The 26,568-nt window shown below is 39.5% G+C and overlaps 1 protein-coding gene across 1 annotated transcript in view; it reads right to left on the bottom strand.

Annotated features, from left to right (window-relative positions):
• Positions 1–26,568, bottom strand: part of ak5 (adenylate kinase 5) — a 74,365-nt gene that overhangs the window by 35,904 nt on the left and 11,893 nt on the right. Inside the window, exons 5-7 of the mRNA XM_071491455.1 lie at positions 25,644–25,757; positions 12,505–12,696; positions 3,644–3,734 (exon numbers count right to left, since the gene is read on the bottom strand). Of these exons, the coding sequence (XP_071347556.1) occupies positions 3,644–3,734; positions 12,505–12,696; positions 25,644–25,757 (397 nt within the window). The remainder of the gene's footprint in view (positions 1–3,643; positions 3,735–12,504; positions 12,697–25,643; positions 25,758–26,568) is intronic.

Below are 26,568 nucleotides of genomic sequence, written 5' to 3'. Positions count from 1 at the left end.
TGCACCGCAAGAATGTGCAAAGCAACATCTCATTTGTAGATGTAATCACACAGCTGCACATCTGCACTTTGATGTTCAGTCTAAGCAACGCAGTGCAACGTGGGAAACAGAATATCTACAAATCAAGGTTAATTAACTTCGTAAACCCCTGAACCTGAATCGAACTTCAAGTGAACCTGAGCTTCTTCCTGTCAGAAAGCTGCTGATAGTGATGCCGTGATCAATTCTAACACGCTGCATCTTTAGCATCTTTATCTGTCTCCTCAGTGGAAATGGGTCGTGAATAACACTTCCCCTCGGCACAATCTTTCTTTCCTGCGCGCCACAGCCTCCTGATTAGAGAACTGGGTTAGATTCTGTGAGGATGCAGCTTCAAACATTCAGGCAGATTCCAGAGAGGCAGCAGCTGTGAATTCCTCCGATGCATTATATGGAAAAAAAGCATGATAATCTACAGATTTACAGAGAAAAAAACAAAAACAAAAACTGCCCAGCGTACTCTCCACAGTTCACAACCTAAAAGAGTCAGCAGCACGTCAGAGTGCATCTCATCTTCGGAGAGTGAGGGGACTGAGGTATGACAGTGTGGAGACTTTTGTTTTTTGCTGTTGAGGCCTGTGATGTCAGTTGGCAGAGACTGCGTTTATCAGCAGTCACTTCATTGCTGCTGCGATTATCGCGGCCTGAGGATGGACCAGGCTGGAGGAGAGAGGCGGCAGTGGGAGAAACGTGGCACTGGCAGCAGCAGCAGCAGACGGACCTGAAGGCAATTTCTCTCAAAGAGTTTGCCGTAACAACAACTGCCAATCTATTTTTAAATCTCACTTGATCTTTTTTGTTTCCTGCAGCTTTTCCTTATACTTTTTCTTCGCAATGTAAGGAAATCACTTGATCTCTGAGAGGATATAAGAGTTTCACAGTGCAGAAATAGACCTTTTAGTGATCCTTTCAAATTGCACTCCACTCAGGATGTTGCTCTCTTCATTCCTGTGTGGAACACCTATTGTGAGGCTCCATTATGGAAAACATATGTGAAAGAACATCTTGACGAATGTACTCAAATGCATCTCAAAGTGCAGCTACATGTCAGGCCCTATATATGTAAGTGGACTGTCGATGGGGAGCCCTCTCAGCCAGTTGTGCAGTAGATGAGGAAAAGATCAATCTGTTAAATTTCTCAATTCTACAAGAGTTCTATTTTATTTTAAGAACAATCTAATGAGATCTTCCTGTGTGATGGTTTGGTAGAAATCAGTGACCATTAGAAAGGTTCAGTGGCTTTTGGCAGGATTTGTGTTGCTCAAGTGCACAGGTTTTCTTCTCACCTTTGCCTGTTCGGTATTTCTGTGTTTTGTCATGAAGCAGACCGCTCTCAAGTGTGAGGAGAGGAAGTGCAGAAGTGCGTCAGATAGCTGTCAAGTAGCACAAGCCAATTTCGATGTCGAGGATGTGAGAATGGGAGCTTCAGTCCTTTTACGTGCATGGCCTTCATCACCCGATGTATGGATTCTGGAGACAAGCTGAAGCTTTTATGGATGATTTCTGGGTCAATTTGACTTTAATATCAATCCCTCGAAGCAGAAAAAGATTGAATTTCGTGGAACAATAACACAACACGCAGAAGGTCTCTACATGTCCATGACAAGCTTTTATTGGCTCCTCACTTATTGTAACTGATTATATCATGAGGCAGCAGCTCTCCTCTGATTGAAACGACTCTGTACCTAAACACATTTTGTCCCCCTGAACTATTCTGAGGTGCCATACAGTTTCACCATTACATAGTTTGTCCACCAGAAAGCATGGCAAAGTTTATTTTCCAACACTTTAGTTTTGTACAGAATGAGATAAAGTGTATTAAACACTGAGCTGTAGTCGTGCTGGTAAGTGGATGGAGGATTGTTATTTCCAGCAGGTTTTGCTGTTAAATGAAAATTCTCCTTGTACCCTGGAAGTGAGTGGAGTTATGCCAGAAATCCCCACAATGCTATGCTGAGAGAATCAGCCTTATATTTTATTAGCAAATATGAGACGGGTATTGATCTTCTCATACAAGTGATTTTTCAAAATGTGGAACTGTTCCTTTAAGAGCCAAATTCAGGGACAAAGGAGTTTGTTTATGTTATGTGCTTGTGGAAAAAAGAACAGAATATCCTCAAGAAAAGTATCACCAGGCTGTAAACCAGGACCTGCAAATCAACAGATCTGCAAAGTAAAAGCACAGAGAATTCTTTTTGCCACTTGACATCCTCAAAAAAAAAAAAAAGAAAAAAGAATTGTACCAAAATGTGCTGCGGTTAGCAGAGGATGCTCTACTGTGGGTTTTTGTGCTGTGTGGGCACATTTACAAGTTGCACATTATTATGATGAATAGTAATGGCTGCATTGCCAGATATTTTGCCATCTCAATTCTGTGCCAGCGGTAATATTTTCTCCTTTCACTAAACCCTTTATGATCAATATCACTTATAAAATCCCTGCAGAGCGCTGACTGATCATATCTTGTCGACAGTTGCGAGGCTGTGTCAGTCAGACCTTCGCTGAAGGTGAGGAGAACAGATCTGTCTGGTACATTTTTAAAGCGGTAAATGATCAGCTTTTACATAATAACTGGTTGTCTCCATCATGCCATCTGAGGATCAAAGACTGATTCTAACCTTGTTGATTCTGTATTTCTCACAAAGCGTGGCTAACCCTGCTTCACCGGTTGCTATGCCAACTCTTGTGGTAACCAGGGAGCTGGTGGGTGATGTTTTTGGTTCTCACTTGTTCTCTCTTCTTCTGTATGTGGACTGTTTTGGAGAAGCTCTTCATCACTGCTCTTCATCACACATGCATTGGTAGCTGTTAAAAGGCAGTAAATCCTCTTGATGTTCTCCACTGTGACTGTAGCTGTTTTGATGCTGGTGTTAGGACTGAGGGCTGCTGACTGCATCATGTTTCATCATTATTTGGCCCATAGCCACTGCACCAAATGCCCTCTGCTTCATTGTATGTATGTAAACACGCATGGACACAGGGTAACATTATGGATTTTGATTTGTTATGACTGTCTTTTACAAAACCTATAGTATTGCCTATCTACAAAAGTAGTTGTATCAAAATGTACTTATACTTTATATATTGCTGTTTAGCTTGTGAATTTCCAGGGATAAGTAGTGTCTTATCTTAACCTATAATAATATATTATAGGTAAATGTATTATTAATCTGAATCAAATAAATGTAGCCGAGTAAAAAGTACAATATTTGCCTCTCCAATAGAAATACTAATAACTATTTACAGTACTGCATATAGATATACAGATAAGAAAAAAAAAAAAAAGTTTAATCAACTTATCGTTGCAGCTCTACCCTACAATATCTTTGCCAGGCAACTAAATCATAGTTAAGATTTAGAGAAGTCAGACTTTAAGTTATTTTTTTCTGGTTATTTTACCTGTCCTCCATCTGACTTTGGTAATTTCAATAATTTCAGAAACGTACAATGCAAAGACTAGTGTATGCAAAATGTCGTCCAGTGTGTTCTCAATGAGCTGTACTTATGTCATGTCCCACCACCTGTATAAGGTTGTAATATTGACCAAGATATGGTCAATGATATGACATGTCTCACTGTTTTATAACATAAGAGTTCATCTCACCGGCTGCAGGCTCTTTGGAGGGAAACAGCTTGTTGTCCAAAGTCATGCTGATGTCACAGAAGACCTCCTCTTCATCTCGGTCGGCATCCAACTGAAAGGAAAAGAAAAAAAAAAATTCAAATTTGATCCTCCATCTATTTATTCATAATTTGATGACTGTTTGATTTTAGTTATCTCTGATACATAAAATCAAATCCAAACTTTTTATTTCATACAATTTCATATATGGACATTATGTCTGGCCCATACAAATATCTATGTTCACGTATGTATGCTTATATTGTAGACATATGTAAATATATATCCATCCCAAAGCCTGTCAGTATATATTGATATCATATACAGTAGGGTCAAAAGTCTGAGACCACTTTCCCAGAATAAAAAGATAGACATGTTTAAAATTGAGGAACTATGACAAACTAATGAGCAAAAATGTATAAGAATATAGAATATATATGTTTTTTGTTTTAATAAACTTGCATTAAATATATATTATTAAAAAAATATGGCAACATGTTATACCATATAAAAAATCATGAAATATTTTTAATAGATATACATTTATAATTTTACAATGGGAATTTCATAAATATTTTAAACTTATATCTTCATATATCCAGAGGGTATACACTGTATATGTGATAATGACATATCCCCTTTTAGGTGACATATATGGCAACATCACTCTTGATATAGGGATATAATATCTATGTTACATATTACATTTGAATAAAATCTTAAAAAAAAAAAAAAAAAAAAAAGTGACAGTTTCAGACACAGGCTACTCAAAAGTCCTGACCTTAACCCACAACATCATATGTAAAACGGACACGCTCGGTCAGAGTTAAGCTGCTGTGACATCCAGAATGAGCCTCATTATAAGATCAAACATAAGAAATGAGCTCTGGTCCTGGGAGCTACACACTTGAGTTATTTTGAATTCAACACACTATGAGCTTTAATAACACTAGATTAATTATCCTCTCCCTCTGTCGGTTGGTCCCCTTTAGATAATTTGGCGGTCGGCCGCCTTCCTTCGCACGTACAGAACTGGCAAATTGGCCATGAAGAATCTGCTTTGTGAATGAAGTAGAAGCTGATTGAAGCAGACTCCTCCTCCCCCCTAATCTGCTCTTTGTCGTCCTTCTGTTCTCATCACAGCCGATGACAAGCGGCTGAACGGAGACCTTGTGCACACAAAAACAGGTAAAAGTAAACAGACTGGACGTAATTGTTCTCAGTTTCAGGTGAGTGATTCTCAGCAGTAAGCGAAATAAACAAATGAGTCAACGTCAACTGTGCGAGTGGAGGTCAAACAAATATAAGATAAGGATAGCCCACAACCAGCACTTCCTCCTGGGGTTGCCATGGTAACAACCTAAAAAAAGAGGACGGTGCCCCGAGCCCTCGAGGGCCATGTGAGTGCACCTGCAGAAAAGAGGCAAAGAGGATCAAACTGAGGATTCCCTGGAGAGTGTGGCATTCAAAAAAACCCATCAGGGTACTCACATCTCACCACGTCTGGCATCGAGAGCAGAGAAAGTGTCTGTAGTGTCTTTCTTTCCTAAATGTGCTCCTACTCCAGCAGAGGGGCTCTGTGAAATCCATTCATTCTTACAAGACGCTGCATGAGAGAGAGTCATTTTTTCAAGGACAGATGGGAAAGCTTCGCTGTTGTGTGAGAGATTCAGTGTCACTAACTTCTCTCACAGTTAAGTGCACCTGTCTCCCAATAATCATAACTAATATCTAATATCCAATCTAATATCTAAATATCTAATAGTATATATTATTATATTCTTATCTATTATTTATGTTTTCTTAAGTATCTGTTACTGACATTTGCAGTTTTTTCTTTTGCACTGTCCACTTTGCTGCTGTAATACTGCAAATTTCCCCCCTGGGGAACTAATAAAGGCTATTTTAATCTTAATCTTAATCTTAATCTAATGATGCCTCTGCACTAAATCCACCTTAATCCGAAAATAATGCATCCTCACTTGAATTTCTCACTTTGTGCTACATTTAAATCTTAAAATTGACAGAGGGAAGATGAATTAGCCTTCACATCTTCTTCCATCAATACTATTATCAGTGGGTGCAAGCCTACAGACTACAGAAGTACATCCTTTCGCCAAAATCCATTCCAAGGAACTGCGTTACCTTCATGTATTGAACATGTATACATAAGAAAAGACATATTTATATATATAAAAACCCTCATCCATTATCTCAAAGATCTCCAAGAAGGAGAAGCAGATTAAAGGAGGAGAGGGAGTCTTATGCTTTGAAGCGGGTTAACGCAGCGACTCCATTTGCACTCGGCAAAAGAGGCTGCAACTCTTTTCTGTAGAATATTCTGTTCATTCAGTGTAATCCGTTTGATCATCTTCTGGAAGGTCTACAAAAGGTCCAGCTGAAAAGAGTTTGAGAACTGATTCTCCCTGCAAGACACGCCCGGTTTTCTTTGAAGTTATGTGAAGCTAAAAGTTGTAAAGTTGTCACTCTCTTTTGAAGAAGACAGAGAAAACAGAGGAGAGGTGGAAGAGAAATGGAGCTGAAGATTCAGTAGTGACTTAAGGTCATCTCTTCAAAGTGAGAGATATCTTGAAATCCAGGTCAGTTCTGTGTTTTTGTCGTTCTTGTTACTTCTCGTTTATATTTCAGGAATAATGAACAAACACCTCAGAGATGAGAGACCCAGAAAGACAGAGCAAGGTGTCTCTTGTTTATATCTGTGTGGCATCAAGCAGCATGTGGGACCGAAGCTGAATTCACTCAGCAAATAATTAATTAGATCGCTCCTTTTACCTAGAATGACGAGACGGCTTCAGTTGAGGGCACAACAAACAATTATCTCTCCTCGATGCAATTTCCGGTTAGGGTTTGTTGTGGAGGTGTGCGTGTTAGTCTGTTTTTGATAAGTTGAGTCATTCCCCCTTCACAAAACTCTGAATGTCAATATTAGACATGCCTGCAGAAAATTACAGAAAAGTGACAACAGCTCAGAGGTGACAAAACAAACTCACAGAGAGGAATGAGTTAATTCAGTGAAACATCAAGAATTAATAGACTTGTAGACGTGTGTATTGACAATTCAGTCATTCCAATTTAGCGCTGACGATGCGGCATAATGACTCACTGTAGTTGTTATTTTACAGAGTTATGTCGTCCTATATTGAAGCTGACATTTCAAATGAAAGGAGCACTCTCACACAAAAGCCTTTTGCTGAGCAAAAGCAATTAAGCCTCAGAGGTTATTGCATTCATTAGTCAAGAAAGTATTGAGTCCTTCTCTTGGGATAACTACTGAAGAACAAGAGGGAATCTTATCCAATCAGAATTCGAATTTAATCTAATCTTTCAAATTTATTCTTGTGCTCAGGTCAGACTGAATTTAATACTGTTAACAAATTTTGTTTTAGTTCATTAAACAGCTGCTTGGTGTTTACAACAGAACAACACAACACAACTGAAAGACAGTGGATGAAAGTTTATATATATATATATATATATATATATATATATATATATATATAGTGCTATATCATAGTGGAATTTTTCTGTGTGGCACCTCAGTGGAAACACCTGAGTCATTTGGGGGCAGTTTATAAGGGGCGTTGCAAACACAACTTTAGTTTATATGGCAAACTTTCTTTTACCTCTGTTTAGGGTCTCCACCAACTCCTGTATCCAGTAGGGCTGCACAGTTAATCAAAACATAATCAAAACTGCAATATGGCCAAATGCAACATCCAAATTGCAGGAGCTGCAAAAAACATAGGAGCTGCAATTTTTTTGATCAAGGTAAAATGTGTAAAAACATTGTCGTGGATTGGTAGCACAGAGCAAGTGTTGTGGTGCTGCGGAGATGTTCTGCCCTATAAATAATATTCCCTAAATGTAAAGGAACATGCTTGTTTGGTACAAGCCCCGATAAAAATCTCATCATCATCATTTTAAAAAATTTTCAGTGAACATTAAATGCAAGAATGATCATTTCAACTGAGATCGTGACTCATATTACAATCTCAACATCTGTCAGAATGATCACAATATGATTATTATTTCTTTTTTTTTGCATATCGTTCAGCCCTAGTTTCCGGCTCCCGAACGCTCCACTGCGTTCACCAGCTTGTCTCTAACTGTGTCTGATATTTCATGACAAGAACCGCCAAAGTATTCAGCACAGACATCAACTGTCATGCAGTTGTGTGTGTGTTTTTTTTTTTTTTTTTTTTTTTTAATAACGCTTCAGACTCTGCCAACCTTTCATTGGGATGATTTGACAAGCAAAAGACACACAGAGAGTGAAGGGGGTGTGACGCTGTTTGTTTGAGACTTCCTGTTTCTGCCTGTTGACGCTGAGGCCCACAAAGAGAGTGGCGACAGCAATTTACACGGGGGAGGGGGAAGAGGGTGGGGGGTGTTCATCATCTGGAGAGGTGGAGTGTACCTGTTAGTGATCTTGGTTGGTTTAAGAGCTTTAAATGTTGTTTCTGTAGTTTATGGCAGATGTAATATGTCAGCTGTCATTATTTACAGCTATACTGACCTGCGATTATTACTACAGCCATAAACTGTATTAGAGAGCAAACATTTAAAGCCCTTAAACCAACAAATCTATGCACCGTTAACTGCACATTTACAGAAGATTGTACCAATGGCTGCGGACCACTGATCACTGTAGCATGGACAGCCCTGTAGAGCTGGTAGTTGGAGCTAACCAAACAATATACTGTATGTAACAGAGAGCTGAAGTGAAACTGGAACTTCCAGAAGTAAGAAAACTTCGCTCAGAATCCCACTGACATTATGCTAATAAGTAAAAATCCAGCATTGAGGGACAGAGGCTGTCTCAACAGATAAGGGTAGTAGTGCTTTGAAAAACAATCTGATATCATTGTTTAATCAATATTTACATGCAACTGTAATCTATGATTAGCTTAGGTGGATAAATGTCCACAATGAACCAAATTAATAGAAAGATAAAATGCCCATGCGGGCTTGTGGAGAGTTTTACAGCGTAATGTGTCTGCATCTGCAAGAAAAACACAGTACTTCAGACTGATTCAGCCACTGTGTCTAAATTAAACTGACTCCACGGGGAATGTAGGGAGGAGGTGGTGGGAGTTACAACAGGTAGCAGGCTGCAAAAATCTGATCTCCTCTTCAGATTTACATCAGTTCAGATAGATTCTGGTCATGTATGAACGGTATCCGGTACAGTACACGGTAAATACATACACTGAAAACTCAAATAAAGAATGAAATGACATCATTAGTGAAGTGTTAGCCCACATTTGTGGATTCAGTTCTCAGTGACATGTCGTGCCAGCAGGGCTTAGTGGTCCAGTGGGTTCAGTATCCGATGTGTCCTGGTCTCTGAATTATTGTATTATAAAATCTTATTATAATATAGAATTAGAATTACCACCTCAGGGTTTTATGCCTCCACCAACCAGCCAAGTTGCAGGAAATATGGTCACCATCTCCCCTTCTGTTCCTGAGCTATAATGAATAATCGTCAGAAGGGTTTATGATGTCACAGTGAAGTTGACCTTTGACCATTTGGATATAAAATGTCATCACTTCCTTCATTTGATCCAATGAGACAATTGTGTTCCATTGTATCATATTTGGTGTATTCTGTGAATGCTTGAGTCATGGCCAAAAATGTGTTTTGTGAGTCCACAGTGACCTTGAACTTTGACCTTTGATGACCAAATTCTAATCAGTTCATCCTTGAGTCCAAGTGAATGTTTGTGCCAGATGTAATGAAAATCCCTCTGGGCGTTCCTGATATATCACATTCACAGGAACGTGAGGTCACAGTGAGCTTGAACTTTGACCTTTGCCCGCCTTATCAGTTCATGTGGCGTCATTAGTTGTCTTCTTGCTGTCTCTTTTCATTGTTATGCTGATGATTCACTGCTAGCTGGTAAATCTGTCTGACTCTGCGCTGTCACCTCCAGACTGTGCGCTGGAGCTTTTTCACAGTTAAACTCTGAATCTGTCTGAACAGGAAGTGACAAGTCCAGTTAAACCCACACCAAAAATCTTTATTTTTCATCATTATAATGCTGTGATGGTTCAGTCTCATTTTTATCTGCTCAAGAGGATGAGACCTGCACTCACCTTTAAAGACACTAAACGCTTCCCTTCTCTCGTCTTAATAAAAAAAGCTTTCGACAGGCATTAACTGTTCAGATTCAGCCACTGGGTTTCAAACCAGAGGTAAGAAATGGGATCATGTTACTTTAACTTCCCTGTGCTGGCTGTCTGATCGTGTTAGAATCAGTTTTAGAATTTATAAAGTAATTCACGACTCATAACATCTACAAAGTTACAGTCTTTAATCCCATTTATCCCGTCTTCTTTTTGCATTTCTGCTATAAAGTGCTTTGTAACCTTTGTGCTGCATATATAAAGTTTATCATCTTTTCTTGGCAAAGGCAGTCTGAAGTGCTTTAATTTAAGGGGCACAATTGTCTGTGGCTTCACCTCTGACAGAGGTTTACTGTAGCTTGATGCTGAGGTGGATTGTTTTTCATTACTCTGTTAGAAAGAAGGCTGACACAGAGGGCTGCTGGGTAATAATATAAAATAATAATAACCATGCTCTAGAGTGTGACTGTAGATATGTCTGTTCTCCCAGAGGCTGAAGTGTCTGAGGGAGCACAAACAAAAAAGGACAAATTTTAACTTGGATGGCTTCACCACAAGGGAATAAATCAGAAAATAAATCAGAACAGCCAAAATTAAATACTGTAATTGAGACTCATAATGAATACAATGCCCACACAGATCCGGTAATACACTTTATGGTTTGTACACTGGAAAACTAAACACCCATTTTCTAACTTATCTTGCCTTTTTTTGCAGTATTTATTTTTGTACATTATACTTAAACAATTATATGATGATTTCACTATTGTTCCAGACTGTGAATATTTGCTGGTTTTCTTAGTCTCCTGTGAGAGTAAAGTGAATATCTTTGATATCCGATCGTGAATTTTGGACTGTTACTCAGACAAATAGAGACATTTGGAGTTGACATCTTGGGATGGACCTTTATTTTTATTTTTTTTGCTGTTTTCTGACTTTTTGAGGACCAAACAGTTAATTTATTAGTCAAGAAAATACCGGTCATGATAGTTGATAATGAAAATAATTGTTAGTTGCCACCCTGTTGTCTGAACTCAGGCTGGATCTGTCTAATATTGGCAAAATTCTGATTCTAAAAAAGACACTAATCAAAACGAAAGAAGGATAAATCTGGGAAAACTTTTTTGCTGCCAACTTTTGATACCTGACAGTTTTCCACACTCTGTGCTCCTGACAAAATTTAGTCCGAGCTGCAATACACAACACTGAAAATGCAGGAAACCACTTGTAAAAAGGCAGATGGTGAGCAGCATAGATTAACATCACCAAGGTTGGACCACAACAGCGAACCACACACAGGGGGATAGCAAGAAGCAGCATTCAGGTATATTAATGAAATCATGCAGACACACACTCCCCAGGTCTGCTTCACTTTCCTCCCACAGTCCAAACTCATGTAGATTGGGTGAATTTGAATCAAACAAAAGCACTGCCTGTAGGTGTGCAGCAGTATAAGCTTATTGCTTGCTGGCACATAATCTTAGAAACCTTAACAGGCTCAGCAGGAACATCGCAAACATACATACAGAAATTATAAACTGTGACGAAACATGGGAGCAGGAGGAAACACACAGCCAGACAATCATCCAACAAGCAGACTATAAAAAAGACAATATACTAAAAGATATTGGAAAAGACAGAGTATCATGCCAGGGAAAATGTATGTTTTTGCAATAACAATTCAGACAGTATTTCATTTCAATGTGTCTGGAGTCACTTCACTTGCACTTTCACTTTCCCCCTTAAACTGCAGGCTTTGACATCTGGAGTACACCTAGTTACATTTTCCTCATTTTCAACGTTGACGTGAGAAACACTGGAGATCAGCCTGAGTATTTGATTTCAACATGTCTTGAGACAACAGTCTAACACCATGCAAACAGACTCTCCTCCTCACAGTGATACAGCGGAGCGGTTAGTCAGTATTCCCTCCGCTGCGAGGAAGACGACGCAGCGCTGAGACTCAGACAGATCAATAAGGCTCCCACTGGCAGCGTGGGCAGCCACTTCCTGTTGGCTGCAGGAGTCAATAGCTCTATTAGCACCCCGCCTCACACATACTGTGGGTAACTCAATCCCCCCTCTGCACCAAATCACACAATCTAGTGAAGATCCCAGTGGTCTCTAATTAACACTGAGTCCTCTATTCCAACAGCGACAGTCCTGCCTTTCATCTTACAAAAGAATCAGCAGCTGAACAGATATGGTTTGGAAAGATTGATGACTTTATCTGTGTGTGTGTGTGTGTGTGTGTGTGTGTGTGTTAATGATGAAGTTTGAATATACACTTTCAGGTTAACATAACCACACAACCACATTCAAATTACAGTGTGTTTTTTTAGAAAATAATTAGTGAGGTAGTGTTTGAGTTCCTCGTTCTATCTGCACATTTGTAATAAGCCTCGTGACACATGATGCCTGGGGTCGTAAATGATAAAATCTTTCCCATCTCTCCTTTCTGTCGCACGTGATGTGAATGCAGCGTGATCTCCTGTCTCTGGCGTAAAAGTCAGTCACATCCACAAACCCCACCTCCACTCCCTTCCTTCCTGCCTTGCTGCACCCCACTTCCTGTGTTGGCACTGAGATGTAAATCACGCACACACATATTTGACTGCTCTTTCAAAAGACATGCATGTATAATGTAATCACACACACATATACAAATAAAAACAATATTCCACCCGCCTTACCGTGACAATGAGGCCCCTCTCCTGGAAGTATTTGACCAGAGGAATGGTGTTTTGTTTGAAGTTGGTCAGGCGCCGGTCGATGGCCTTCGGGTTGTCGTCAGGTCGTCCCTGCTGCTCGGCTCGCTTCTGCAGCCTCTCCTTCAAACGGTGGTTGGTGCAGGCCAGGAACACCACCAGGTCAGGAGTGCAGATCTGAGGAGAGGAGAGAAGACGTGTGAGACGTTACAGCCGATGCTTCACCACTCGGCTCATTTTTCATTCATACGCAATTTCCATTTTGATCTGACCCTGAGGAAACTCCACCAAACCAGGGAACTAGCGCAGGGTCAGTCTCAATTTGAAATTCTATGCACCCAGGTCAAAATGTCAACGCTTCAATTCATGGGAGAATAAACACTTTGCTCTCAGTAAGGTATGAAAAGATTAAATATCTTTTTTTTTTTTTTTCAGGGTGGTTTTTAAATTTTAACGCAAAGTCCACCAGCTGTATTTCACTGGAATTTTAGACTGAAGCCAGTGAAATAGTCTGCAGCTGCTCCTCTGACGATGCAGTTTTAATACAGGTGCTCCCAACAGGAGACGAGAACATTATTACCTACCAGGCAGCTTGTCTTTGTTTCAGCTGACTGGCTGTGTTTGACCAACAGAAGAGAATGAGGCTGCAGACGATCACAGCAAAGTATTTAAAAATCAGTTTGCAACAGCAAATGACTTTAAAAGTGCGATCACACGTGCAGCCTCCTCCGTAACTGTGACGACAGCTTTCTATTTAGAGATCAAACGTGAAGAGGAGCCCGTTATGAAGCGTAATTCAACAGCTTGAGATGTAGCGTTCACTCATTTCATCTGTGTGTGTGTGAATAATGCTGTGATTGCTCATTACTCTTCGTTGCCAGAAAACTGATAACTTGGCATATAAATAATTCTCCTCTGGTTCATTTGTTTTTCTGTTTCACCTGTTGTGCTGCACAGAGGTTAATTTTAAAGCTTGTTGTTAATGCAGACAGATGCTTAAAGCAGCATTACTTGAATATTTTAGCCACTAGGGGACGACGCACAACACTGACATCACCTCACAAAGTTGACATGCTGAACATGTTAGGAAACAGCTTCCTGTTTACATCTCTGGAAAAAACATTAGTGTTAATTTTTCTGGTAACCTGACAAATTTAAGTCCACATTAACTGTCCTTTTAGCTTTGTTTTCATTTCTGCCAACTGCTCCGAAAAATATCTGGCCATTTAGCTGCTAAATGCCCCAATATGTTCACCAAGAACAGTAAGTAGTTTATCTGTCTGCTGCAGGATGAGTCAACCAAAACATTAAAGTGCTGTATAAGCAAAATGCTAAAATGCTCTGTCGAGCCGAGGGGATCTACAGAATCAAGACATCAGTTTCCGTTCTGTCACCACGAGTGACACCTTTCACATTTTATGTACTGAACCTTGCTAAAGAAACGCCACAATACTTTTTTTAAATTTTATTTTTCTTTAATAAAGACTGACAATAAGATTTTTCAACCTGTGTGTGTGTGTATATATATGTGTGTGTGTGTGTGTGTGTGTGTGTGTGTGTATTATTTAGCCTACCTCCATTGATATAATGAGGAGGGAGAAATAATAGAAACATCTGTCAGTATAATGCTGTACATCAGTGGTTCCCAACCTTTTCAAACTTATGACCCACTTGAAAATCTCAAAAAAGTTGGTGACCCACATCTGACCCCTCAACAATATGAAGACACTTTTTACTTGAATGATAATGATGGAAGATCCAGGACTGAACTGAAAGCAGGGGAAGCTCAATTTTTCTTCTTTGTTTGTTGGGAGGGATCAGTTGTCAATTCTCCATCTGTCTCTTGACTCTCTTTCCTTTTTAATTCTTCCTGTTGCTAACCAGCTTTCCATTTGAATACTCCAGTTATTGCCATGGATGAAATCTTTTAGAGCGCAATCAGACTGAGATAGTGAACAAGTATATGATGTGGTCCGGCGCCAAAGTGTTTTGGCCGTTGACAATATAAAAATTTATTGGCTTATTACAGTGACAGGACTTTTAGGAGTTTCATTTTTTCATTTCAAAACATTTGATAATATATAATATATAATTTTATCTTTTCACAAAAACTTGTACTGTTTTGCAAATGATTTGTTGGCCCACTTGCGATACTTTCCTGGCGCAGCCCACAGGTTGGTTGGTTTGTCAGTAATATGAGCTATTAATAGAAACCGAACCACTAACCAGTGAGTGTGTAAATAGGGAAGCATAAGCTAATTTCAACTGCCTTGGACAAATCAAAGACAGGCTTTGAGCAAGGTGATATTGTTCTGCTCAAATTACTACAATCAGGAGATGATGAAGTAACTACGACAGGCCTACAGCACCTGTTACCAAGATATAATAGAGGGCAAATAAACACTAACTATTCTAATTTAAAGGAAAAGGTCAGGCGACAGCAGCAGCGCTGACTGATCTGAGTAATAGAGGTTTAATTTGTGACACTCAAATGAGCTTCTATTTTACAAAGTCCAATACACAAAGACATTCCTTAGTAACCATCGAGTATGTAAACCTGAAACCCACTGACGTGTGCGCTCTGTATTTAAAGTTCACTGAAGGATGTTGTTATCTATCTAATGCAAAATGAGCTAACTTGGTTTCTATGGTTCTAGCCTCAAGTTTTATGAAGAGGTCAGGGTGTTAAATACTCTCCTCATCTTGGACCTGACATCTGCTCCCCCAGCTCAGCACCAGCAGGGACTTTCCTCTATAAAAAGCACCTAAAGTGGTTTATTACTATTCATACTCTGCCGTTTGTTTTGCTCCTGTGTTAGATGAAATGCACATGATGAACACACCAGAGTCTGCGTTTGATCTGGCGCTCTGCCAGAGCCAAAAATAGCTCCAACCTTGCTGTTTATTCAGGCGCACGCCACTCCGGCAGAAGGACTCAGTTTTGAGTCTTTGTAAATCAAAGTTTCCGTTTCCATAGTAACCACACTTGTGTCCTTGTTTTTTTTTTCCTCAGGTTTTACTGTTAAATGTGCAGCAGTCAGAGTTACTTCTAATGAGAATCTGTTAGTTATGAAAGCGTCTCCAGAAATGTAGCATCCTCACATCAGTGAGTAAAGAGGCGTCTATTTAAGACAGTTTTTAATGCTGCCAGTTCACACTCACAGTCCTAAAAAGGCACATAAGGAGGCAGATGTTGACCTGATCACTGTGCCAAGTCGAGTTCTTCTAAATGCTCAAAAGGAAAAAAAAAAGAAGCTGAGAAATACTGATGGCAGAGATTCAAGTACTGAAATGCAGAAAATGTGGCTTCCTGTTGTGCTTCAGAGGAAAGTCAACATCCTTGATAAAGCAAAACCATAGCTACATAATACTGATACTCACACACACAAAATATAATAGTCTTTATGCCCGTGCGTAGTTTTTGATATCTGAGGTAATTATCAAACACATTCACACTGTTTATTTTGTTTGGTTGAAACCTCTGTGTAAAATATTTTTGGACCAGGTTTTATCAAGTTCTATGTTTAGTTTGATGAACCAGTCTTCGTATAAGATAAGAGGTGGTTTAAAAACAAATCTGATTGTAGCTCTTCAAAGTACAGCTCAGAATTATGGACTCTTTCTGAAACTGACCCTCTCTGGGGTTCATACTGGTTAATGCTCGTACATAAACAAAGGGCTGAATGTGGACATCAATCCAGAGCGCTGTTTGTCGTTGGTTAATTTTGTCCTGTTCAGCTCTCTAAGCATGTGGAGCTGTGGACTATCAGACGTCTCAATCTGTCTCCATAAACCCAGCCGTTCTGCGGGTTGTTTCCTCTCGAGCTGCCACCCTGCAGGTCTAATGGAGGACAACAGACTTCCATTCTCAGCTGTCTCAGCGAGGTTTGAATGGCATTAATCTTACGTGTCCAAACAAACAGAACTAAAGCTGTGCACACGCAGGAAATCCAGAGTTATTTCACCATACTAACTTAGAGCATATGGACATATAATGCTTGAGCAAGCAGTTTATTTTCATTACTGATTAATCTGCAGATTATCTTTTAGTTTGTTGAATGATCATTTTTAGCATAAAACATCTAAATTAAGTGCCCATCAGTGTTTTCTACAGCCCAAGGTGAAAAAAAAAACAACAAATATTTTGCATTTTTTGCTTTAAAAAATGACTGAAAAGATTAACAGATTATCAAAATAGTTGCAGATTCATTTTCTTTTGCATAACTAATCAGTTACTTTCTAAGCTTTACCACTCTACTTTAACCACTAATCCACCTTTATACTGAGTACTGAGATCTGTGAATTCTCTCCCAAAGTGACAAGAAATCAAGGCTTTTATCTGTGAAATCAGTGAAGAATCTGTAACCTGTACAGATTCTGTAAATGTCACCTTCACTTTTTTTGCTTATTCACAGTGGACATGTGTCTCGGTGTAACCTCACAGGAAATGAAAGGAGTGAAAACCTTTTTTTTCTTTTTTTTGGACTGGTAAAGGAAGAATTATATAACATTACCCTCTTTACAACTTCCCCTTAAGGCTCCAGAAATCTCACAGGAGGAGGTGGATGAAGCCATGTGCGGTTTGCAATATGCAGTAATTAATTTCAAAATCTTCTCAAAGTGAGGAATGCGCAGAGGGAGTTATGACGTCCACACCAAACACGCTGCAGCACAGCAGAACAGCTGCTGCTCTGTTCTGCCACTTTTTTCATAACCACCACCATCATTATTTACAAGACAAGGTGACCAATTCATGCAGCAAACTGATCAAAGGCCGACTGGCACTGCCTCACAGCTGATGAGAAACTTGCTTGTTTTGTCCAACTAGATGATATCAAAGAAAGTTATCAGAGAAAAATATCAGAGAAAAGCAGCCAGTCCTCACATTTGAGACGGGAACAGGTGCATGTTTGGTCTTTTTGGTTGATAAAAGACTTGATGATCACCCATGATTGATAGATATATGTGTGTATTGTGGACTCAGATGCCCAAGGAGGGAGACTGACAGGCATAAATAGAGACGGACACCTCCATAGTCAATAGGAGAGTCTGTAAAAAGGCTCGAGGGGAGGATGAAGGGATAGACGGTCTCTCTGGGCAGCTTTAAAGGAGAGCAAGATGGTTGCAGCGGCCCACAGGAGCGGCTCAGAAATGGCTGCTGTGATGTTGTAAAGGGCAAAGTAGCAGCATGGAGTGAGAGGAGACTAATGAAAATGGATACTGTGGGTCCTCAGAGGATCACTCGATCACCCCTGAGCCCACACGACGCTGGGGAATATTGGTTCTAAAAAAAAATACTGACCTTTTCAGAATATTAACTGCACTGTGTGATGTTTAAAGCAGCACAGAGGGTGTTTGGAAGTCATTTAGAAAGTCATTTATAATGATTTACATTTCAGGGACTCCACAATTTTTTGTGAAGCTGCCGTCTTACAAAAAGTCTCAAAACAGCTCTCCTGTGAAATTTATGGTTTGCAAATCAGCCCATTTTAACTGCAGGCTAATATCAGCTTGATGGGACTCAGTCTGACAGACAGAGAGAAGGTGCATTGATGCACAGCACACACATCGTCAAGCACTAACTTCAGCCCACAGCGATACAAAGGCAGGATGCAGTGGTGACACAGCACAAAGTGCAGGTACAGCGGTTGAGCTTGGTTTTCTAAGTTACAGCTAATTTAAAAATCTAGTTTCACAGATATTAGACATTAATATGCAATATTATGTTTTTACAAAGTCAAACAAATCCTTCTGAGGAGGAAGCCTTTCTGGATTTTTAAAGTGGGCACTTTACACCCAAGAGGGTTAAATGTAGAATTAGAATGGGGGCCGTTTCTGTAGTGCCTATGAATTATACTTGTTTTTCATTAAGAGACTTAATGCAGACTCTTTTGAAAATGACTCAGTGGAGGAATGTGTTCGATGGACTTGCTTGGATTTGTCGACAAAATTGGTGAGGGCAATGAATAAGTGTATTTATTGGAGAATATGATGAAATGTAGATTTTAATTGATAGAATTGATGGCTATAAAACATTTTTCTATCGGCTAAGGGCAATGATAGTTTGTAAGTCATTTTTTAAAGACAAAGATGATATATGACCTCTATGATGACATGTCAATCACATGAATAACCAATGTGTTGTGTATATAAGGAAACAGGAAACAGCCTCCAGCACCTCCCTGATTGAGGCAAGTTAGCTGAAAAAGCAATTTCTCAGAAGAAGGAAATTATATTAAAACAAACGTCAGAAAGTCAGATCCAGGTTGTAACTCACCCATTAGCTTATCTGGTCGTGATAACCTTCCTGCTGTGAGGATGACAGAGCTAACTACTGCACCACCAGTTATAACTAGTACTGATTAAACATATAGTCACTGTGTTTTGCCTTTGCGGAGCAGTATCGTAGTGTAAAGGTTTTGAATCATTGCGTTGTTTTGTCTCTGTGTTTATCATTAGTACTGTTTCTAGTATTGTTTTTTTAATTATTTTTTCATTTTAATTGAAGTGCTGTAAATATATAATGAGGACCATGGCATGTGAACAGTAGCTAAAACAAACAAATAAGCAAACAATATTAATATTTATTCCAGGCTTCCTACTTGATTGTGTTAAATTCCACAGTGTAAATCAAACAATTACATACAGATCCATGTTGTGAACAACTGGAAACACCAAATAATTTTTCAGCCATTGTCAGTGTGTTCAGACTCAGTGTGTCTCTATCAACGTTAATTTCCCTGCCAGGAATCCAACTCCAGACTCTGTGACTTCAGAGCTGAGTGTGTTATTTTCTATCCCTCACCATCTGCCTCAGGCCTTCACCTTTAATCACAGCGGTCTCTCTTTCACTGTCTTAGCCTTTCTTCTTCTAGTCTCTGGCCCGGGTCCACAGGTCTTAGGTGTTGTGTTGCTGCTAATGATGAGGAGAGGAGTTCTGGGTGGAGTCTCCAGCAGCCCCACTGGGACGCTTAACAGCAGGTCTGCTTGCAAAGGGAGTACGCAGCATTATTAAGGTGCAGATCTTTTGTGCCTGTCCAGTAGAAATGACTGTCTGTGTAGAGTTTGATGATTAGTCAATTAATTGATTAGACAATTGACAGAAAATTTTGATAATCAAATAACTGAAGTAATTTTTTAAGCAACAATGCTGCTGGTTCCAGGCCCTCAAATGCAGTTTCTGGCTTAACATTGTCTTATATCATAGATAATTAGACATTTTTAGGTTTTAAATGGTTGTGAGGACAAAACAAATCATTCAAGAATGTGATGGCAATTTTTAAAATTTTTAAAAATGTTTTTCTGACATTTTAAAGATTATAGGATTAATCAGTCAATCAGCACAGTCTTTGGCAGATTAATCTATAGGTAAAATAAATGGCAGTTTCAGATATAGTTTTGCATATAGTTTCTACTTGTTTAACATTAGCAGCTGTAAAAAAAAAAGAGCTTTTCATGAGATGTAACTTTGTACAGATCTAACAGCTGATTGGAGCTGGATAAATTTAAAATTCAGACAAATGTTGATTAGTTTATTGGTGTGTTTTTAAATTATGTTTATTATGTATTTTTTTGTTTTATTATATATTTTTAATATGTAATATATGGGTTTTAAGTTGAACTGGGGGCTGACGATATGAGATCTGGACTCACTCACTGCCAAGTGGCCTCATCCTCAACATCCTCAACAACACAACGTCTCATTACCTCATTTGTCGAAGCATACCACCATTATTTTCTCCCTTTGCCCCTGAGCTGAGCTTAAGTCTCTTTAACAACCAGTCGTCACTTTATGCGATTGTAAATCCCACGGCTGTGGCATCAATGACTGTCTGAGCTGTTTCTGAGCTGTTGCCTGGACACGATTATAAACACAACTGTATACACGTGTTATCTACGTGATTTTATCTGCAGTGAACTTCCTCTGGCCCTTATCTAACCCTGGGGCCCATTTGCAAACTATCATCAACCCTTTTTAGCAATCCTTATTTTTTTCAGCATTTAAATAACATTGTGACAAAAAAATCTGTTCAGCTGAATCAAATTTCTTTGAGTATCTATTATGTAATGTAATTTACCAAATTATAAGAGAGATGGGATGACATTTTAATTATGAGACTTCCAGGGCCCTTGGATGTGAAAATGCATGTTAATTCTCAAATGTTCAGCAACAAATGTGAGTTAATCACTAGGTGTACGTTTATTTTTTCTGTTTACAGCCTCAGCTGATGTGGAGACATGAAGGGAAGGTACTATAATCACATCTAATCTGCTCCATATCTGAAACAGCTGGAATTGCTGATTATAACCATAGTAATAGCTCTATTGTGAGAGGGGGGATGATTGTGTGGGAATTGTGTGGTTCAAAACCCCTCTCTCTGTACACAAGTTTGCCACATATATCATCTCATCTCTTTGTTTTGATTCCTGAGGCAGCTTTCAGACAGGGGCTGTAGTACTGAGAGGAATCTGTCATCAGGTGAGGTGGACCAGGAGACAGCAGCAACCACATTATGAGCTCTCATTAGGCTGAGACTCGGCCTCTTCAGAGAAAGAGGGAAAAAATGTACAATTACCAGGGAGACGAAAGAATATAATGAAGACATGAGGGAGGATCTGTCGTCCACAGTGGTTAGTGTGATGGGAATCTATACATAAAGCCTGGAACAGTTTGCAGTGCAATAGATCAGACATGGCTGGAAGTTTCAGGGAGTGTCCATGTGTGAGCACATACACGCAATAATTGTGAGCATGCAGAGTATATATACAGCGTGTTACTGAATGTGTGGAAGGAATATGAAACATTATGCCAGAGACAGGTTTTGCCTTTTTCACTGTTTGTTTACCGACTGGAGAAGCTCGACACAATACGGCCAGCTGTTTGTCCATGAGTCCCTATGTTAACAAGCCATTCACATGAGTTAACTAGAAAGATGACAAGATAACGCCCAACACCATCTTTCACTACACGGTACCTCCAGAGGAGCCCCATCTGGTTTCCTCTGCAGGAGCCCGCAAACACGCATTTAATCACCATTCAGCGCCGCTGGGGAGCCGCAGTTTGTAGACTATAATGCTGCTGGATATTTACACCCATGCTCTGCTTCAGTGCTTCCTTAAGTGACACATTAACGAGACCCATTGCCTGTCGATAGAAACACTCACTGTTGCCCCTAGAGCCCATCCTTTCAAATCTTGTCTTTTAAACACAACGATGGCTGAAGCTTTTGCCAAGACTGGTAAATGAACAGCTGTTAATGCTAACGCTGGCAATGTAGCTAAAGCAAAACTTACAAATAGCTCCCCAGTTTTTGTTAACACAAATTTTAGTCATTCATTTTAGCATCTCAGCAAAGTTCTTGCACTCCAGAAAACCTTAAGGACCAATGTGTTGGATCATATACTGTGAAAAATGGGGAAAAAACAACAACAAAAAAAAAGGTCAGAGGACTGAAACTTTGTTAGCAAAGTGAGGGCACATCAACAGTGTGCAAAAAAAGCTTCTGCCATTTCAATTGTTTTGTACAAACAAAAGTGATCAATGACATAAACTTTCTGAACTTGTTTGTTAATATTAAATAAACTGAATAGTTTAGTACTCATAATACTACTACTAACAATTTGATAAGCTTGTGACGAGGTAACACATGCTTTTCCTGTGTAAAAAAAACTAAACAAAAAAAACATGTCTGTAACAAACCACCTATTGTAATTTGGAAACAGCTGCATCACCAAACTGGAACAGCGAGTTTAGTTACTGTGGAACAAATCAAATATTCACCTCCTCTTGTTATATAGGGGCTTGAGACTCTGACGTCCATCCCTCTCATCTTATGTAATGCAGCTAAAGATTATAAACCCGATTACAAAAGTCAGTCTATACTTGCTTTGACCCAGATTGACCCCAACCCATTCCCATGAAAGTCACTGAGTGATCATTTAAAAGTTGATAAATGTTACGTGAGTTAAAATGTGATTAAGATAATCAATCCCTCTAAAAGCAATCGACCGTTGTGTCACAGAATTGGGCACTCAAGTGTAAAGGATATATTTCCATTAGTGGACTCCAGCTTAGACAAAAACACTGCTATAAACAATATACTAAAGCTGTCATGTTGTCAGGGTAATGTTTGTATGAGCATCTTTTATCATCCCTCTTACTTGCTTTGCTTATTCTCATTGACATTGATGTTTTCAATGTGTTTTATGAGAGTCTTTTCTTGTGTGACAAAACTGGCAGATGCTGCTTATTACTTGATCCTGAGGCAACAGGTCAAAACATTTTGAGCGACTGCTGTCAGACAATTCTTAGTCTGGCTCAAGGACACTTTATTTGGGCAGATGCTTCACAACAAAAGGACTGACCCAGCCTGCCAGTCAAAGGGCAGAGTCCTCGCTCAGAGTACCACCGCCTTCGCATTTCAGGAACACTGAGCATTGACTTGGCAGTGAAATGGAAAACAAGTGTTTCACTGTTGAATAGCTTATCAGCAGGAGCAGCAGCTGAAACATGCTGATTTAAGGCATTGTTAGCATTAGCAGTGTGAACTCAGGGTCAGTGCTGATGATGAAATAGCACTTTAAATAGCACATATTCTGCAGTGATAGCAGTCCTTCCATTAGTGTTCTCCAGGGGGTGTCAATTATTAGTTCAGACTATGTCTGGGCAATTAACCCAAGAAGTATCAAAACCTACATTTATCTATTTAAGTTTTATTTTTTCTAAAAATACACTACTGTGAGTTTGGATTCTGTCTATTCATGATACTTCTACAGTCTGTACAGCAGTCTACATAAAAAGCTTTTGAAATTAGGTGGATTCAGAGATAGTGATGTGAATAAAGCACCTTGAAAAATAATAATGAAAAGTTACAGCCTGTTGACATGACATCATTAATATGCAGATTAATGTGTGACATTGTGACTTTTCGAGCAGGCTTTAGCTTTTAGTCAAAAATAGTCGGCAACACAGCTATTGTTAAATAGTAGTTAAGGGACAGATGGCTCAATTTGCCAGCAGCGGTGTGCTCCAATCAGTTGACAGTACGTCTCCTAACAACTTCAGCTCTCAAATGTCAGTGAGCTGCTGCCATGGAAAACACCCACCCAGAGGCGTGTAGCTTAGACATGAATATGACATGTTTATACTTTGAAAAATGAGCCAGTATGCACATTAGCTGTCATCATACTTCACATTTCCCCACACAAAAAGTAAAATTCAAACCTCAGTTAGACTTTAAAAAAAGCCACCCACTGATGTAAAACAGATGCAAAAATCCTTATTAGTCTGAATTTTAATGCACATCTGGGAGATTGCTCATTCGGGGGGCAAAACTTTTTAGATAAATTTATACAACTGATTGTATATTTATAACTTTCCAAACAGTCTAAATGCCCTGACAGTGACCTCCAGACAGCGTGCAGCCTCTCATATCACATCAAACCCCGGCGATGTGACTCAAACCACCGAGCAACCAACACTGCCATCCTTAGATCTCATACGACTGGAGGTGAAACCAGAAAGATAACAGCTCCGGTGTGTGGTGTGCAAACAAGCCATTTACGTATTGGGCTTGTGGCAGGCGCCGGTTGAATAGCTCTCTGTTGGTGACACAGATAAGAACTTTTGCTGTGCCTACATCACAAAATAACAACAGTGACTCTGACACACCTGTGTCTGGATGCCAAAAGAAAAACATCATGTGTTCCAACAATTATGTGATGCTCCTTATCAGCAGCATCACATAATTGTGATTCGCCTGGTGCAAATATGTTTCTTGCACCCCCCCATTACTCCCATTATGCAAACTAGTCTTTGATCAGCACATCAGAGCCTGTCCTGGACTCAAACCACCACAGCAACTATCAAAATCTGAACTGGCTTTAACCAGCCAACACTAATAGATCAACTCAAAGGTAGTTTACACAGTGTCAGCAAGCATCAAACAAACAGCCATCAAGAAAAGCGCAAGAACTCATTATACTGTAGATCTGCACAGTATGAATAGATGGACACCTGACCACACAATAATTTGCATTAAAGAATTCATCATTCATCATCAATGACACAGCGGCTACATGTTATAACACACACATGTTATGTAGCTGTGCAATTTCCAATGTATGAGAGGTAACAAATACATAGCTATAGATTTAAATCCCTGATCCCACTCCATAAATAGAAACCTGTACTCACCCACATTCCTTCTCTTCTGTTCTCTAATGAGAGTATAGCTGTGAGCTAACATTAGCCTCCTGCTGCACGTCAACAATGATTCGATGAACTTGAAGCAGGTTGAGTAAAAACTTATCTAATGTCGTCAGTTCAGCCGTAAACTCTTCCTGTTCTCTTCTATCCTTCCTCTTCTGAGCGCCACTTTTTTGTTTGGGCTTGAAAACATTATGCTGCTGACTGAATCATCCATTTTAAGAACTCACTTCTTGCTAAAAGGTTTAGAAAAAAACTGACATCCACTCATGCAAGTTATTAGAAATGACAGGGAGCAAGCTTATTGGACAAATTCCGATTTCCCAGCGGACTTTACTTCGTAACTCTTGATAATAAAGTAACTGAATTACATAAGTGGTAGGTAGAAATAATATATACTCTTTATAAAAATGACTATGACTCAAGACCGTAAGTGTGATGGGCCCCTGACAGCTACTGGACCCTGGTGCGGTGCACTACCAGGACATGTAATAATTATTCCATTGCTTGTGGTGCAATAAAAGTAGTTGTCCCATTGACAAACTACAAGCAACATTCATAATGTACCACATGGGAGTCATAGTGGGTCAGACCACATGTGAATGTAATAGTCTAGTTTAAATTTCAAAAAAAGTAAATCTGACATGGATTTAAGGAGCACCTACAAACCACTAAAAGACTCCCTCTATTCTCCACGTTTGCAGAACCTCACTGATGTGTTGACTCAGTGATGTGTTGATTGGTTTGTCACTGAGACAAGTTACAGAATGGGTTCACAGCTCTGCAAGATTTCTGTGTATGAAAGCAACCCTACAGTAGTGGCTCCCCCTCTCAAATGACTGGAGTCGGTAGCATCAAGTATGAAAATGCCTCAGAGGTAATCTTCTGCATTTGTATAGATCTGATAGAAACTCACCTGGTCCTCAAAGGACAAGGCCTGTCCAACGTCTCGGGGGAACCCATCTATGACGATACCATTAGCATCTGGGATCTTCATAATCTTCTGCTTAATTTCAGTTATTGTGGTCTCCTGGAAAAAAACAAACAAAAAAAACAGAAACATGATTCATGTTTAGCATCACTTGGCACCTCAGTTTGTTTGTAAATGTCCAAAGCTGCTTGATAGCAAACAATTACCATATCTGCAGGGAGTTCACTAGATTTTTGATCAATACAAATAACTCAACAATTAGCGAGATGCTCTGATTTCCAGCTTTCCACTCCCACATCTACTTTCCTTTGTCACATTTCAAATGCCAAATGTTTTTCCAGTGAACAGCTGGTGTCATTTCAGCTACAAATTATAAATCAAAAAAGTTTATAGTTTGAATTATAATTAGCTTTTCCAGTAAGAGTGTGAAGGAGGAGATTAGCTTTGTTAATTCTGTTGCAATTCCCGGTAGATTCATTAAGGTTGTAGATTAGTTAAAACCCCTTGAAAATTAATAATGAGTAGCTGATTTAGAGTCATAAATAAGGTGAATGGAAAACAGCACATTGGAGAATTGCACAACATAACTCGTCTGTTTATCCAATTGCACTTTAATATTACTGAATGCGGTATAACCACTGTCTTGAGAGCACTTGAGGGCAGAGAGCGCGAGCATCTTTCAGCATCGCTCACGTCCTCATGGCTGGAGGAGGTCAACATGTTCGAATGTATCTCTGCAAGCTGAACGCATGATGCGATATGGCAGCGATACACGAGCAATGCCCCGATCTAAAAATAACGTCTGTGGCCGTGGTGGTGGCCAACACTGACTAACACAACGTTTAATTTCCTTCCAACCACAGAATGTGAGCAGTGGCCCGACAGACCACCCAGAGAATAAACCTAATCT

Source organism: Trachinotus anak, unplaced genomic scaffold (assembly GCF_046630095.1).
Source record: "Trachinotus anak isolate AG129_WGS33_773 ecotype Australia unplaced genomic scaffold, CSIRO_AGI_Tana_v1 ptg000012l, whole genome shotgun sequence".
Taxonomy (NCBI): Eukaryota; Metazoa; Chordata; class Actinopteri; order Carangiformes; family Carangidae; genus Trachinotus; species Trachinotus anak.
The sequence above is the reverse complement of the archived record's forward strand: the minus strand, read 5'-3'. Positions and strand labels throughout refer to the sequence as shown.